General features: G+C 34.8%; 1 protein-coding gene and 1 pseudogene across 1 annotated transcript; both read right to left on the bottom strand.

The window, feature by feature from the left end:
• Positions 1 to 10751: 10751 nt before the first annotated feature.
• On the bottom strand, positions 10752 to 11462 carry LOC100812701 (uncharacterized; annotated as a pseudogene).
• Positions 11463 to 11696: 234 nt separating this feature from the next.
• Positions 11697 to 13599, bottom strand: LOC102669449 (glutathione S-transferase T2). Its single transcript, XM_006605101.1, has 2 exons — positions 13490 to 13599; positions 11697 to 12285 (listed from the first exon to the last, which is right to left on the bottom strand). Exons 1-2 carry the CDS (start codon positions 13597 to 13599, stop codon positions 11697 to 11699), a joined length of 699 nt encoding a protein of 232 aa, XP_006605164.1.
• Between the last annotated feature and the right edge of the window lie 959 nt (positions 13600 to 14558).

The following is a 14558-nucleotide window of genomic DNA, read 5'->3' as shown; positions in this document are numbered from 1 at the left end:
AGTTAGTACCATTACTTATTTTCATTTGTCTACTTTAATTTTTCTTTATGACTTTATTTATTATTCTAGTTTGATGCGCGACATAAAAATACTCATTATGGTGTCCGTGATGGTGATTCCATAACAAATAGTCATTGAAAACGAAATTCCATAACAAGTAGTATGAGATACCATAAATTAAGTCTGAAATTCAAATTACAAAGATACAACACAAATTTTAAATAGAGACATCAAAATCAGTCATTATAGTGTCCGTGATGGCGTGAGGATGTGCCACATGGTCGATCCCACCTTCGGGCTTGGCGATCTAGATTTCTTCTTACGCGTTGTCTCCGCCCTTGTTGCTCAACCTCTGCAGAAAACTCGTGACACAAATCAACACCTAATAAGTCACCCATATCAGGTATTGCTCCAGTTACATCCCATTACAGAGCTAATGGGGCATTAGGTGTTTCCATTGGGGCATCATGTTGCTGCGAAGGGGTCATGGTCGGCCCTGAAAAATGAGAATGTGTTTCCGCAACACCACCAAACGAATGTTCGCTTGCAGACATATCACTGTCATGACCTTCGAAAGGATACTGATACATCTGTGAAGGATATTGAGAAAATGTTGGTGGCGTGTAATACATTCCATGGCCACGCTGCTCCATTTGTTGGGAAAAATCTTCCGCTTGAACAATCTCCCTTCGTCTGTCAAAACCTCGAGTTTCAACACTTGACTAAAGCATGTGAAACTGTTGTGGGGGAAATCGACGCTCTGATGCTGGACCATGTGCCACAGGCTCAGTGATCCTCTCTTGCTCTTCGAATAAAATCGTTATCTTCTCCACATAAGGCACGAGATCATCAACTGTCCATGTGTTCCGCCCTCGTGGTGACACCATATACTGCAATGTCTCCGCAACTTCACCTTGCAATTATTAGGGTCAGGAAATTAATGTCGATGCTTTAAAAAATAAATTGAAGTTAAATATTTAAAAAGAAATAAATACCAATGTAGTTGTGTTTGCATTATTTGGGTCGACAAACATCTTTGTTTTTCGCCTATACCAGACCATGTAATCGAAGTTAAAACTCTATAGGCCCTCCTATCGAGGATAAACGTCAACCCTAAACTCAGCTCGATTATTCCACTGACTGATTATTGGGGCCAACAGCTGGAACCAATTTTCATCTTGTTTGCCTTTCAGCGTTAGCCCATGGATATTCTGTGGTTGCGAAGGAGGCTCCGGAATAGGTTGTTGCATTCCAAATTGTCGCAACACTCTATCAGGTTGGTGCCACTCTACAACATGGAAACAAATGAGTGGCACCACTGCGCACCACGCCACACTACCAACCAAACAAATGGGAGGCAACATCGTCATAACAGTTGTTGTGTAAGGCTCCCACAGAAACTGCATACAATAACACAATTGTTAATTTTGACTTAAACATGACATTTTATTTATTATTTAACGAATACATAATGATCTTCTTACCTCATGTCGTTTCATGATATCCAATTTGTGACGGAAAACTATTAGATCATCATTGCCAATATGTTGGTTTCCACGTCGCAGCCACCTACAAAAAAAATATGAAATAATTAGTGGCGACGTGTTACATTATTGATTATTTTCAAATGAAATTTTTTTTAAAACAACTAACCTGTGTCCGAGTGGTTTATTTTCTATTACAGGAGTTCTCTTTGGAGCCAAAGTCGTGCAGCGTTCCCATGCCCACATTTGGATTAAGATGCACATACCTTCGATTGATTTTATTTTGTAATCGGTGGCGCTGCACATCTCTATATAAATAAGCAAGCACGGCAGGTCCCCATGCATATGTGCTGTACTGTTCAAAGTCCCGTAACAATTGGAGGTACCTTAGGGAAACTTTACTGCTGCTTTTGTCAACAAATAGAACACCTCCTATGAATCTGAGGATCCATGCACGGGTAAACCTTTGTAATTGTTCTATGTTACCGTCATGGATATTTATTTGTGAAAAATGGTGAGCCAGCCAACTTAATTTGACCACACTGCCTTGAAGTTCACCTTCCTGTGGTCTGACTCCCAACAATTCTTCACACAATTCAGCCCAATCAAGATTAGTCTGACCAATTAATGGTGCCCCGTCAGTACGAAGACCTAATAAAACTGACAGATCTTGAAGAGTAATCGTAGCCTCTCCGCATCTCAAGTGAAACGTGTGTGTTTCGGGCCTCCATCTTTCAATCAAGGTTGTAATTAATGAAGAATTTATTTTTAGGTACCCCATCTTCATTACCCAATAAAATCCAGATTGTCGAAGCAGAGGAATAATTTTCTCTGGTATTTCTTTTTGTTTGGCATTATTGAATTTTTGATTGAAGTTGCTTGCTATGTGTCGCACGCAGTAGACATGATAACCGTGGGGAGGTTGTCAACCAAATGCTTCGTTAGCGACAGCGGACTTTATACTCGCGTGTCGATCAGAAATCAGACAAATATCATTTTTATCTGTGACATGTTCACGCAAGTGTGCCAAAAACCATGACCACGCTGTCAACGTCTCACCTTCAACCACCGCGAATGCTAGTGGAAGGACACCACCATTTCCATCTTGTGATGTGGCCATTAAGAGGGTCCCACGGTATTTGCCGTACAAATGTGTGCCGTCAACTTGTATGATTGGCTTACAATACTTGAAAGCCTCTTTACATTGACCAAAAGTCCAAAACACTCTATGAAACTGACGATGTTCGCGACTAACCGTATTCCCAACGATAAAATCGTCATGTAGTATTTGAAAATATGATCCAGGAGAATGATTTTGCATGTGTGTTAGCCACGACGACAGTTTCACATATGACTCTTCCCAATCTCCATATTCTATTGCAATGGCTTTTTGTTTCGCCAACCAAGCTTTTTTGTACGACACCTTGTACGCAAATTCATTGTTAATCCTCTCTTGAATCAAAGAAACTTTTATTGATGGATCTTCTCTGATCATGCCTGTCAATAGAATAACAAAATTTAAAGGACAATTAACGCTAAAGAATAACATAATATGAACATAAAATACGTACCTACTACACAAGTGGCAATTAAATTTGAATCATGCTTCTTGTGATCTTGGGTCATGGTCATATTCTATTGCAATGACTTTTTGTTTCGCCAACCAAGCTTTTTTGTACGACACCTTGTACACAAATTCATTGTTAATCCTCTCTTGAATCAAAGAAACTTTTATTGATGGATCTTCTCTGATCATGCCTGTCAATAAAATAACAAAATTTAAATGACAATTAACGCTAAAGAATAACATAATATGAACATAAAATACATACCTACTACACAAGTGGCAATTAAATTTGAATCAAGCTTCTCGTGATCTTGGGTCATGGTCATATTCTATTGCAATGGCTTTTTGTTTCGCCAACCAAGCTTTTTTGTACGACACCTTGTACACAAATTCATTGTTAATCCTCTCTTGAATCAAAGAAACTTTTATTGATGGATCTTCTCTGATCATGCCTATCAATAGAATAACAAAATTTAAATGACAATTAGCGCTAAAGAATAACATAATATGAACATAAAATACATACCTACTACACAAGTGGCAATTAAATTTGAATCAAGCTTCTCGTGATCTTGGGTCATGGTCATATTCTATTGCAATGGCTTTTTGTTTCGCAAACCAAGCTTTTTTGTACGACACCTTGTACACAAATTCATTGTTAATCCTCTCTTGAATCAAAGAAACTTTTATTGATGGATCTTCTCTGATCATGCCTATCAATAGAATAACAAAATTTAAATGACAATTAGCGCTAAAGAATAACATAATATGAACATAAAATACATACCTACTACACAAGTGGCAATTAAATTTGAATCAAGCTTCTCGTGATCTTGGGTCATGGTCATATTGAGACATGTGTGTGGTTCACCCCATTGAGTGACTTTCCATGAATCAGTTTTTTTCAATAAAATTGCCCTCATATAGAAAGGGCAAGGACAATCTACATTTTTATTCAAGCAACAAACAACATACTTGTCCCATTTGCTTTCAACCACTTTGAAACTCTGATGCACCTTCATAACATATTGTTTGACTGCATTCTTGATTGCATCTTTACTATCAAAATCCATGCCAACATATAATTCTTGGCCAACATTAAAACTGGATGGTATCTCCAAACCACAAATGTCTTCTTCATCAGGATGACTCTAGTTGATATTATTATAATGCAAAGCATCATTCCAAAATGGATTTTGAATTCCTTGTGCCCCTAATAGTCCAAATAAAATAATTGAAATTAAATATAATTGTGGTCAAATAATAAATGTATTCACCTATTTTTTTTAAGGAAATTATATCTTCTGTTGGGTGAACAATTCTTACTGGTTGAATGATGTCGGTGACTTCATCGTCTGTATCAGATATAACGTCAACACTGTCATCTTCGTCTAAAGACTCTTCAACATATGAGTTAGACATAAGATAATCATCATCATCATCATCTTCGTCAACATGTAAATTGCTCATATTTGTTGGTGCTTGTGTCTCATCATTAGATAAATAATTTCCACATGATGTAAGCGAATTTGCAGAATGAAACATTGAACCACCAGCCACATCCTTTTCTATGTACAATTCCAGAACTGACATTTGTTCTTGTTGTTTAAAACTTTCCAGCATCGTTTCAATGTCTTCGTCATCACAAATTTGCAAGACAATATATTTTCCTGACACTAAAAATCTACAACTGATAGCAGAAATAATTTCATTATTTTGTAACTTTACCTTATCTCCAATTTTTTTCTTCAAAGCATTGAAACTAATTCCACATTTTATCTGAATCGCTTTTTTACTGCCTTCAAATATTACACCATCATTATCTTCATATACCCTTCCATTGAAATATAATACTGTTATAACCGAATTCATGATGTACCTACAAAAACAATATTTTAAATAATTAACCATAATAAATTCAAAATAATAAAATGAAATCACAAAAAGTCCCTTTACTGGAACTTCACATTATAATTTTATTCTATGCAAAAAATATTAACTATAAATAAATATAATGGTACATACTTAAAAAATATAAACGATTCCAACGAACTAATTTTAAAGGCAAAATAAACCATAACCAAAATTAGTATTATAAATAATTAACGTTAACAATAATAACTTCTAAATAAATAAACATAATTACAAAATTACTACAAATACATTAAAATAAAAATGACGCCATAAACTTAAAAGTATAAATTTAAAAACACTGAACTAAACAGCACTTTAAAAGTACACATATTAATTACATACTACACACTTCATATTAAAATTTAAAATACCATTCAAGTTCAACGCTCATAAATTTTTATAACGTACCAACAAATCATTAAAATCAACCTAAAGTAATTTAAAAAAAATATTACTACAATCTCATATTAAAAAAAATTCCACACTCAAAATACTTCAAATAAATATGGTGCAAAATTTTTTAGTTTTAAAAACTTTTAAAAGTATACACTTGATCAATTTTTAACACAATAACAAAACATCAAGACCAACCTAATCTAATTAAAAATATAATAAAAACTTGAAATTCAAAATACAATTTTCGGACTCAAAATTTTTTCTTAAAATAAAGATGATGGTACAAATTTCTTTTATTTTAAACACACACCAACAACCATATGAAATATAAAGCTAATTTTATTAAAAATTTATTCAAAACTTCACATTCAAAAGAAATTACTTGACTGAAAATATTGATGGTACAAATTAAACCTGAATCACCAAATTTGGAAAGCTTATGACAGGAAGTAAACGTGAGAAGGAGGAAATTTTGAGAGAGTTTTAAAAAAACTGGAACACACAATGAAACTGCAACGTGAGGAGGAGAATATATACACACTAAAATCGCCAATGGAGCTGGCACCTCCCACGCCTAACTCGCCAATACCATTGGCAACTCCAATTTAGGCTAAATCGCCCATAGGAGTGGCGATTTCCTTGTCCCACGCGCCCCTACAAAAGCTGAAGCATGGCCTACAAAGCTGAACCTCCTGCGCCTAGCTAGTGGAACTCGCTAGTCAAACTAGCGATTCCCTATGCATGCATATATCGCCAGTGGAAATGGCGATTTATTCACGGAGACCAAACTCGCCAGTGGTTCTGGCGATTTGGGTGTTGCATGCATGCAAAACACGTACAAAAGAGCCCTCATCTGGAAAATGTTTTAAAACAACCCCATCTAAGAAAATAGTTTGTAAAACTATCCCAAATGGAGAAATTTGCCACTTATTTCCTACAACATCTATCAGAATAACATCTCCCATTGACACATTTTCTTTCCAAAAGTAGGCAAAACAATTGTTTAGCAATATGGAATCCTGCAAATCAATTAAAAGTATAATGTCACACCATATTCTTCTAATTGAAAGTTTTAGAAAATAAAATTTGGAATTACCTAAATAGGATTTGTAGTGTTGGTGACGATTTTGAAAAACGTTCTCCAAAATTTGGATTCATCTTATTATCTGGATACTTAATTTTAACAAAATCCATAGAAAAGATTCTAATATGAAATGCATTATTTGCTATTAAATGCATTGCCATTTGATGGTCTCGAGAAAACTTATAGAATTTTGCTAATTCTTTTCCACCCTTTTTAAATTCCAGGTCATCAACGGAGATATGAAGAAAATTTACATTTGTTGTAGGATCTATCATAAATTTCATCATCACATATTTGTTCTTTGTAATGAGAGAAAATTGAAATCAATCTCGACTGTATCTTACTCATTTAAGAAAAAAAACATATCAATACAAATACATAAAAGATGTTTTGAAAATGCATATACAAGTTTTTTTATCTACCTCCTATATAATTACAATATAGAAATTTATATTATTGTATCAAATATCAAATTTTTATAAGAAAAAAGATTGACTGATATTTTAAATTTTATTTCAAAAATTATATTTTATATTAATCAAACTAAAATATAATAATATAGAAAAATCGAATATTAATTATAGTTATAAAATAATTAATTTAATAAAGGATCCCCTTTTTTGACACATAATGAATATATTCATACCATATATCTTGCACTTATTTTTATGAAATAATTAAATATGACAAAACCTATATAGATGACGGAGGACAAATTAGTGTCAGAAATATCTTAAACCAATGACTTGATGATGTCATCCTAAATACATAAAAAATGTATATACATATCATAGTAAAAAGATTCACATTGTAAAAAAACTAATCTTTAAAAAACATTTCAGAAATGAAATAATTTTCAAGGACTTTGCACACTATAACCCTATACAAACCGTGCTTTTGATTATATCTCCAAATCCAGTAAAAAAAAAATGAAAATGGATGAAAGTAAAAAAGAAAATGGAGAGCTATTATTCCATAAAATCCAAACCGTCTTAAAGATGCAAATATAGTCTCAAAAACACATACACACCCATAAAACGGTCCTCAACATGCAAACAAAGAGTCTCAAAAACACATACACACCCATCAAATAGTACTTTTGATTTATATCTCCAAATTTGAAAAAAAATAGAAAACAAAAATGGGTGAAAGTAAAAAAAGAAAATGGAGAGCTATATATTCCATAAAAATCCTAACCGTCCTAAACATGCAAACACAAAGTCTCAAAAACAAATACACACCATAAAATGGTCATAAGCATGCAAACACAGAGTCTCAAAAACACATACAAAAACAAATACACACCATAAAATGGTCATAAGCATGCAAACACAGAGTCTCAAAAACACATACACACCCATAAAAACAATACTTTTGATTTATATCTCCAAATCCGAATAAAAATTAGAAAACGAAAATGGGTGAAAGTATAAAAGAAAATGGAGAGCTATACATTCCATAAAAATCCAAACCGTCTTAAAGATGCAAACATTGAGTCTCAAAAACACATATACACCTATAAAACAGTCCTAAACATGCAAACACATAATCTCAAAAACACATACACGCCCATAAAAACAGTACTTTTGATTTATATCTCCAAATCCAAAAAAAGATTAAAAATGAAAATGAGTGAAAGTAAAAAAGAAAATGGGTAAATGTAATACCTAAAAACCTAGCTTACGTGTAACAAAGGCAGAAAACGATGAGTATATCCAGCATCAGTGAAGCAGAGAGCAGAAGGTGTATCATTTGCAAGGGAAGTGAGATCCAAAACGAAAATGAAATAGAGAACAATAATTATATCTCCAAATCTGGAAAATTTTCAAAAATGAAAATAGAACGTAAAACCTAAAATCCTTACCTATCAAAGGCTCCTATGATGTGATAGTCGTGTTCGATCCAATATCCAACACCGGTGTCTCGACAAGGATGAGTACCGAGAAGAAAGTGAAGCAAAGAATGATGAGAACCGAAAGAAAAGCAGAGATGGATAAGTACCAACAAAAGAAGAGAGAAATGGAGAAGGATAAGTCCTGAGAAAAGAAGAGAGACAAACAAATGAGTAAAGGAGAAGGATGAGTACCCAGAGAATAAGAGGGAGGGATGAGTACCAAGAGGCTGAGCATGATTTTGAGAACATGTCCATCTTCTCTGCAAGTGATTTGAGAGGGGAAGTGAATCTACATTTCCCAAAACCATGTAAGAGGCTCAAGGCGCTCTTAGAGAGGCAAATTGAAGAGAGGAAGGAGAGTATGGAGGCCAAGCCTCCTTGGAAAAGAAAACGTGTGTACAAACGCGTGTGTATAGATTAATTAGAGCATCTCCAATGCAAGAAACTCATATGGGTTCCTTAATCATCTTTTTGTGGTTCCAGCATCACTTTTTGTGGTCCCCGCTGATGTAAGCTCCATTGGAGCTTGTAGGCCTAGGATCTTCTTCATCAATGGATTCATTTGCTTCTTGGAAGATGAATGACAGCGGAATGGAGAAGGAAGAGAGAGAGGAGACGCCACTTCAAGGAGAAGATGAGTCTAGAAGAAGCTCACCACCATAGGAGGCCATGGATAAGAGCTTGGAGGAAGAAGGAGATGAATGAAGGGAAGGGGAGAGAAGAGCACGAAATTTTATGCTCTAAAAGAGCTCTGAAATCTGAAGTTTAATATTCAAATGACCAAAGTTCAAAAAAATTGCACACACATGACCTCTATTTATAGCCTAAGTGTCACACAAAATTAGAGGGAAATTTGAATTTCAATTCAAATTTCACTTGAATTTGAAATTGAATTTGTGGAGCCAAACTTTGGAGCCAAAATTTCACTAATTATGATTAGTGAGTTTTAGTTATGGTTCAGCCTACTAATCCAAGATCAATTCCAAGATTCTCCACTAAGTGTGCTTAGGTGTCATGAGGCATGTAAAGCATGAAGGACATGCACAAAGTGTGACTATATGATGTGGCAATGAGGTGTAGTAAGCAAATGCTCACCTCCCCCTCTAAAATTTAATTGGATTGGGCTTCTACCAATTCAATTAAATTTATTTCCAACCACACACATCAAATATTCACTTAGTGCATGTGAAATTACAAAACTACCCATAATACAAAAATTAGTCTAGGTGCCCTAAAATACAAGGGCTGAAAAATCCTATATTTCTAGGGTACCCTACCTACAATATGGAGTCCTAAATACAAGGATCAAATATAATGACATCCTAGTCTAATATGTACAAAGAGAATTGGACCCAAACTTGACCCATGGGCTCAGAAATCTACCCCGAGGTTCATGAGAATCCTAGGGCTTTCTTCAGCAGCTCTAGCCCAATCCTCTTGGAGCCTCTTGCTCATGGCTCTAGTGACTAGTCCCTTCCTAGGGAGGATTGCATCACCCGCAGTGTCATGTCATTCATAAGAAACTCATGTAGAATTTTACTCCAATGCAAGAAATTCAAACATTTAAATTATTTTATTATAATTTAATTACTATTCCAATAAAATAATTAATTAATTTTTTCAGTTTTTATGTATACAAATAATAAATATGAATAAATAAAAAAAATATTAAATATAAATTAAAAATAAAAAATTACATAACATTTAAAGGAAATGTGTAACAATAAAAAATACATTTTTATATAATAATAGATATTTAAATACAATGACATTGAAATAAAAAACATAGTTATGAAAAACAAAAAATATTACATTAAATTAATTCTTATTTTTATTTCTGAAACATTCCCAAATATGCTCAACTAAATCTCCTTGAAGTTGGCAGTGTTTTTGTTTGTCATGAAGTTGTGCTCTCCTCTGGAGGTATGTTGATCTGATACTAGGGTGAGCACCTAAAGATACTTCGAATGTTGAAGTGCTATTACATACATTATTGTAATCAATATTATTTTGATATGTGTCACGTTCATCCTCAACAATCATGTTATGCAATATGATGCATGCATAGATGATATTCTTCATTTTACTAGCATCCCAAAAACGTGACGGGCCACGTATAATTGCGAATCGAGATTGGAGCACTCCAAAAGCTCGTTCTACATCCTTTCTTGCCGATTCTTGTCGTTGTGCAAATAATTTTCGTTTTTCTCCTTGTGGCATTGAGATGGTCTTCACAAACGTGACAAAGTCTGGATAAATGCCATCTGCTAAATAGTATCCCATATTATATTGGGTTCTATTCACTATGAATTGCACTACAGGCGCACGTCCTAACAAAACTTCATCAAACACATTAGATTCATTTAACACGGTAATTTCATTATTTGAACTGGCGGTTCCAAAAAATGCATGTCAAATCCATAAATCTTGTGATGCCACGGCTTCAAGAATGATTGTTAGGTTGCGATAATCACCTCGACAAAATTGACCTTTCCAAGCAACTGCACAATTTTTCCATTCCCAATGCATATAATCAATGGAACCTAACATACCTGGAAATCCACGTGTCGCTCCCATTTGTAGTAGGCGTTCGATGTCTTCATTATTTGGTCTCCTCAAGTATTTATTCCCAAATATGGTACAGATGCCTAATACAAATCGCTCCAAGCATTCCACTGCAGTGGTTTCACCAATTCGAACGTATTCATCGACATTGTCAGTAGGTGATCCATAAGCCAATATACGAATAGCAGTTGTGCACTTCTGCAATGGAGATAAGCCTTTTCGAGGTAGTGCATCGACCCTCATTTGAAAGTATTCATCATGGTTGTTGAGTGCGTTTATAATTTAGAGAAACACATGCATTTGCATACGAAACCTTCTCCGAAATTGAATCTCTGTGTACACAAGATTTTCTGAAAAATAGTCATTGAACAATCGATGATGACCTTCTTCACGATTATGATGTACCACTCTTCTTCTTTGGCTACGCCTAGTGGTGTTGCCATGTAGTTGTTGTTGGCTCTCAAGTATCAACCTAATGATTTCTTCATCGTTGTTATCTTCCAATTTCTCATCTATCATTTGATCTAAAACTTCATCTAAATCAATGGTTGGATCCATTATATGGTAACCAAAGTGTTTGAAATAAGAGAGAAATATTGTATGAGAATATGTCAAAATAATGAAACATTGAACATTTATATAGCTTCATTAATAACGGCTAGTTTTTCAACGGCTAGTTTGCAACGACCAATTTTATAACAACTAGTTTTACAACATAAAATTCTAAATTTAAGACACAAAAAATACCTACATTGCTAACATTAAATATCAAACACAACATTAGCATAAGAACTAAAAATTTAGTATCCTAGTTTTTTTCCTAATATGGTCACAATACTTTTCGTGGTCTTTGTGTTGTTGTTCAGACATGTTGGAAGTATCCTTCATGAGGATTTCATACTCCATACGTCGTTCCTGTTCTTGCAGACGCTTTTCCTGTGCCTCCTTTAATTGAATAAGTTTTGATGTGTTCATATTTTTGTCCTTCATTACACTTTCTATGCTAGATAAATCGAGAGTATTAGGACATTCTTTTCCTTTGTTTTTCCTTTTTGCTGCTTTTTGTCCAATTGGGCGAGACATTGGCGATAGCGTATCATATTCTTCGACTTCAATGGGTGTCTCTGGGTTAGAAGACGACAAGTAATTTCCTGAAGTAGAAACCTTTGTTCTTTTTGAACACTTTGACATAAATTCTGAATCAAATTTTGGTTGATCTTTCAACAACAACCAACCATGCTCAACCTCAAATTTTTTACCTATATCTTGTGAGTAAATCATATGAGCATCAGCCAAGACATCTTTCTCTGAACTTCCACTTCTCCTATGTTTATCTGCTTGTTTGTAGCACCCATTAAACTTTTGAACTAGAGGATGGATCCTGTTCACCGAGATTTTAATTGAGTCCAGCTTCTTTCACAAAATTTTCCGCTTTGACACACATCGTCATTGTTGTACACATTTTTTATACTTGCCCAATATTGCTTTGATGTTTGATCAACTCCTATAATTGAATCCTTTGATACATTCAACCATGATCAAACGAGAATCACATCTTCCGTGACCGAGAATGCGGTACGACTTTTTTTCCACCTGAATTTTCATCTCCTTCATCTAGTTGAATACCGTCTACACCGACGAGTGATTCAATTTCATTGCTAGGGAGCACAATATTGGATAAAGAAGGCCTATAACACGTGTTTAAGTTGGTGGGAGTTGATGGTTGACTATAAATTTGTGGATTTTGAGAACTACCACTAGTAGGTGGCTCTACATTGGATGAAGGATGCATATACCACATGTGTGGGGGTGGTGGATACATAATATACTGTGGTGGATTTTGAGAATTTTCATTGGTAGGAGGTGGTGGTGGACACATAACATATTGCGGTGGATTTTGAAAATTTTCACTGCTATGGAATGGTCGATACATAATATATTGCGGTGGATTTTGAGAATTTTCACTAATAGGGAGTGATTGGTTTTGAAAATAACTATAGTAACATTGATAATTATACTGATGGGACCCATTTTAGAGAGAATAAAAAAAATTGACACTTGATAGCAACAAAAAAAAAATTAGTAGTACAAGAACGGTGAAAATATGTTGTACCGTGTATAAATTTATAGTGAATAAGCAAAGTGAAAACATTTCCATAGCTCTGCACTTCAACGGTCATTTCTGCACTTCAACGATATTATTTTCAGATCAACGGTCAATAGCAACGGTAACATTTCCATCAACGGTCAAAATCTTTCTTCATTAATTACCTCAGTTGTTCAACGGTTCAGATTCATCCTCATTAATAAGATGGACGGTCCATATCGTTTCACCTCATTAAAAAGCTACCTACTTCTTTTCTCGATAATTGTTTTTCTCTCTCTAGCACGTCTTTTCTTCTTCTCACGATAAACTTTTTTTTCTCTCTCTAGCAGCACCTCCAGAAGCTTCCCCCTCTCCTCCTCTCTATCTTCTTCCTCTCTTTCTCTCTATCTTCTTCCTCTCCTCCATGACCACATTCTCAACACCTCCGGCCACCACCGCAACACCTACGCGTGGCCTCACCTTCACTTTGCGTCACCACCTCTGGCCATGGTAGCGTCTCGCGTCACCTTCGTTGGCGTCAACAATGAAGCACATGGTCGGGTCTCCAACCATGGTCTCGTCTCCGGCCATGGTTGCGTTTCCGGCCATGGTCGCATCTCGCGTCTCCATTACAGTTGCATGTCGCGTCTCCGGCCATGGTCTCGTCTCAGTCTTGGTGCGTTTTCCTTCACCTTGATTGCGTTTGGTTTCTCCATTTTCCCCTTTACTGTTTTGCTTGAATCTGGATTTAAATCACTTTTTTTTTCTAATTTTATGATTGTTGGGATTTATTGTGGCTGTTCAACGAATATATATGTTCCATGTTCTTCCCTTGACAGTTTTATTTTCCCTCTTGTTGAAGCTGAGGAAATCAATTTTTTATTGTTTACATATTTGTTATGTTTGAGAAAATTATTTTTTTAATTGCTAGGTATGGTTTCTTATATAAGAAACGATTCTCAACCCTGAAGGAACGCACTCTGCCACGTCAACCTGTTTCAATACAAAAAAAAATTAAGAAACGGTTTCTTCCCGTTAAAAACATGGGAAGAAACCTGCATTGGAGATGCTCTAAGTCCAGCCAATAAATTTGAGCAACGCAAAGGTTGACATGTATATAAAATAAACATTGTTTTAATCGGTAGTCATATATATTTTTGTTTTGTAACAAATAAATGGGCTCCTACCCAATTTCTTATAAAGCGTTTCTTGTTATGGTATTAGTGTTAACCAATAATTCCATTACTAAAGACATGCGTAAAAGGATTAAATTACATAGACAGTCACACAGTACAACAGTTGTTTTCATTTTTTTTAGATAAAGTTCTTTCAGAACGTTCTGTTACTATTAAAAATAAACAGGACATAGGAGTAAATTATGACAAAAAATATAATATGTTGGATAAAGAGATAGAGAAGGTAATGCAAGCAAGGAAGCTACGAGGGGTGCACATTTGTCAATTGTCATACGAAATTACATCACCATGAATTTGAGTGGAAGGCATGACGATAACAACTTCAAAATAGTGACACGAAGAGCCTAAAATTTCTCCTATGAAAAAGTTGCA

Source organism: Glycine max, chromosome 19 (genome assembly GCF_000004515.6).
Source record: "Glycine max cultivar Williams 82 chromosome 19, Glycine_max_v4.0, whole genome shotgun sequence".
NCBI lineage: Eukaryota > Viridiplantae > Streptophyta > Magnoliopsida > Fabales > Fabaceae > Glycine > Glycine max.
The sequence above is the reverse complement of the archived record's forward strand: the minus strand, read 5'-3'. Positions and strand labels throughout refer to the sequence as shown.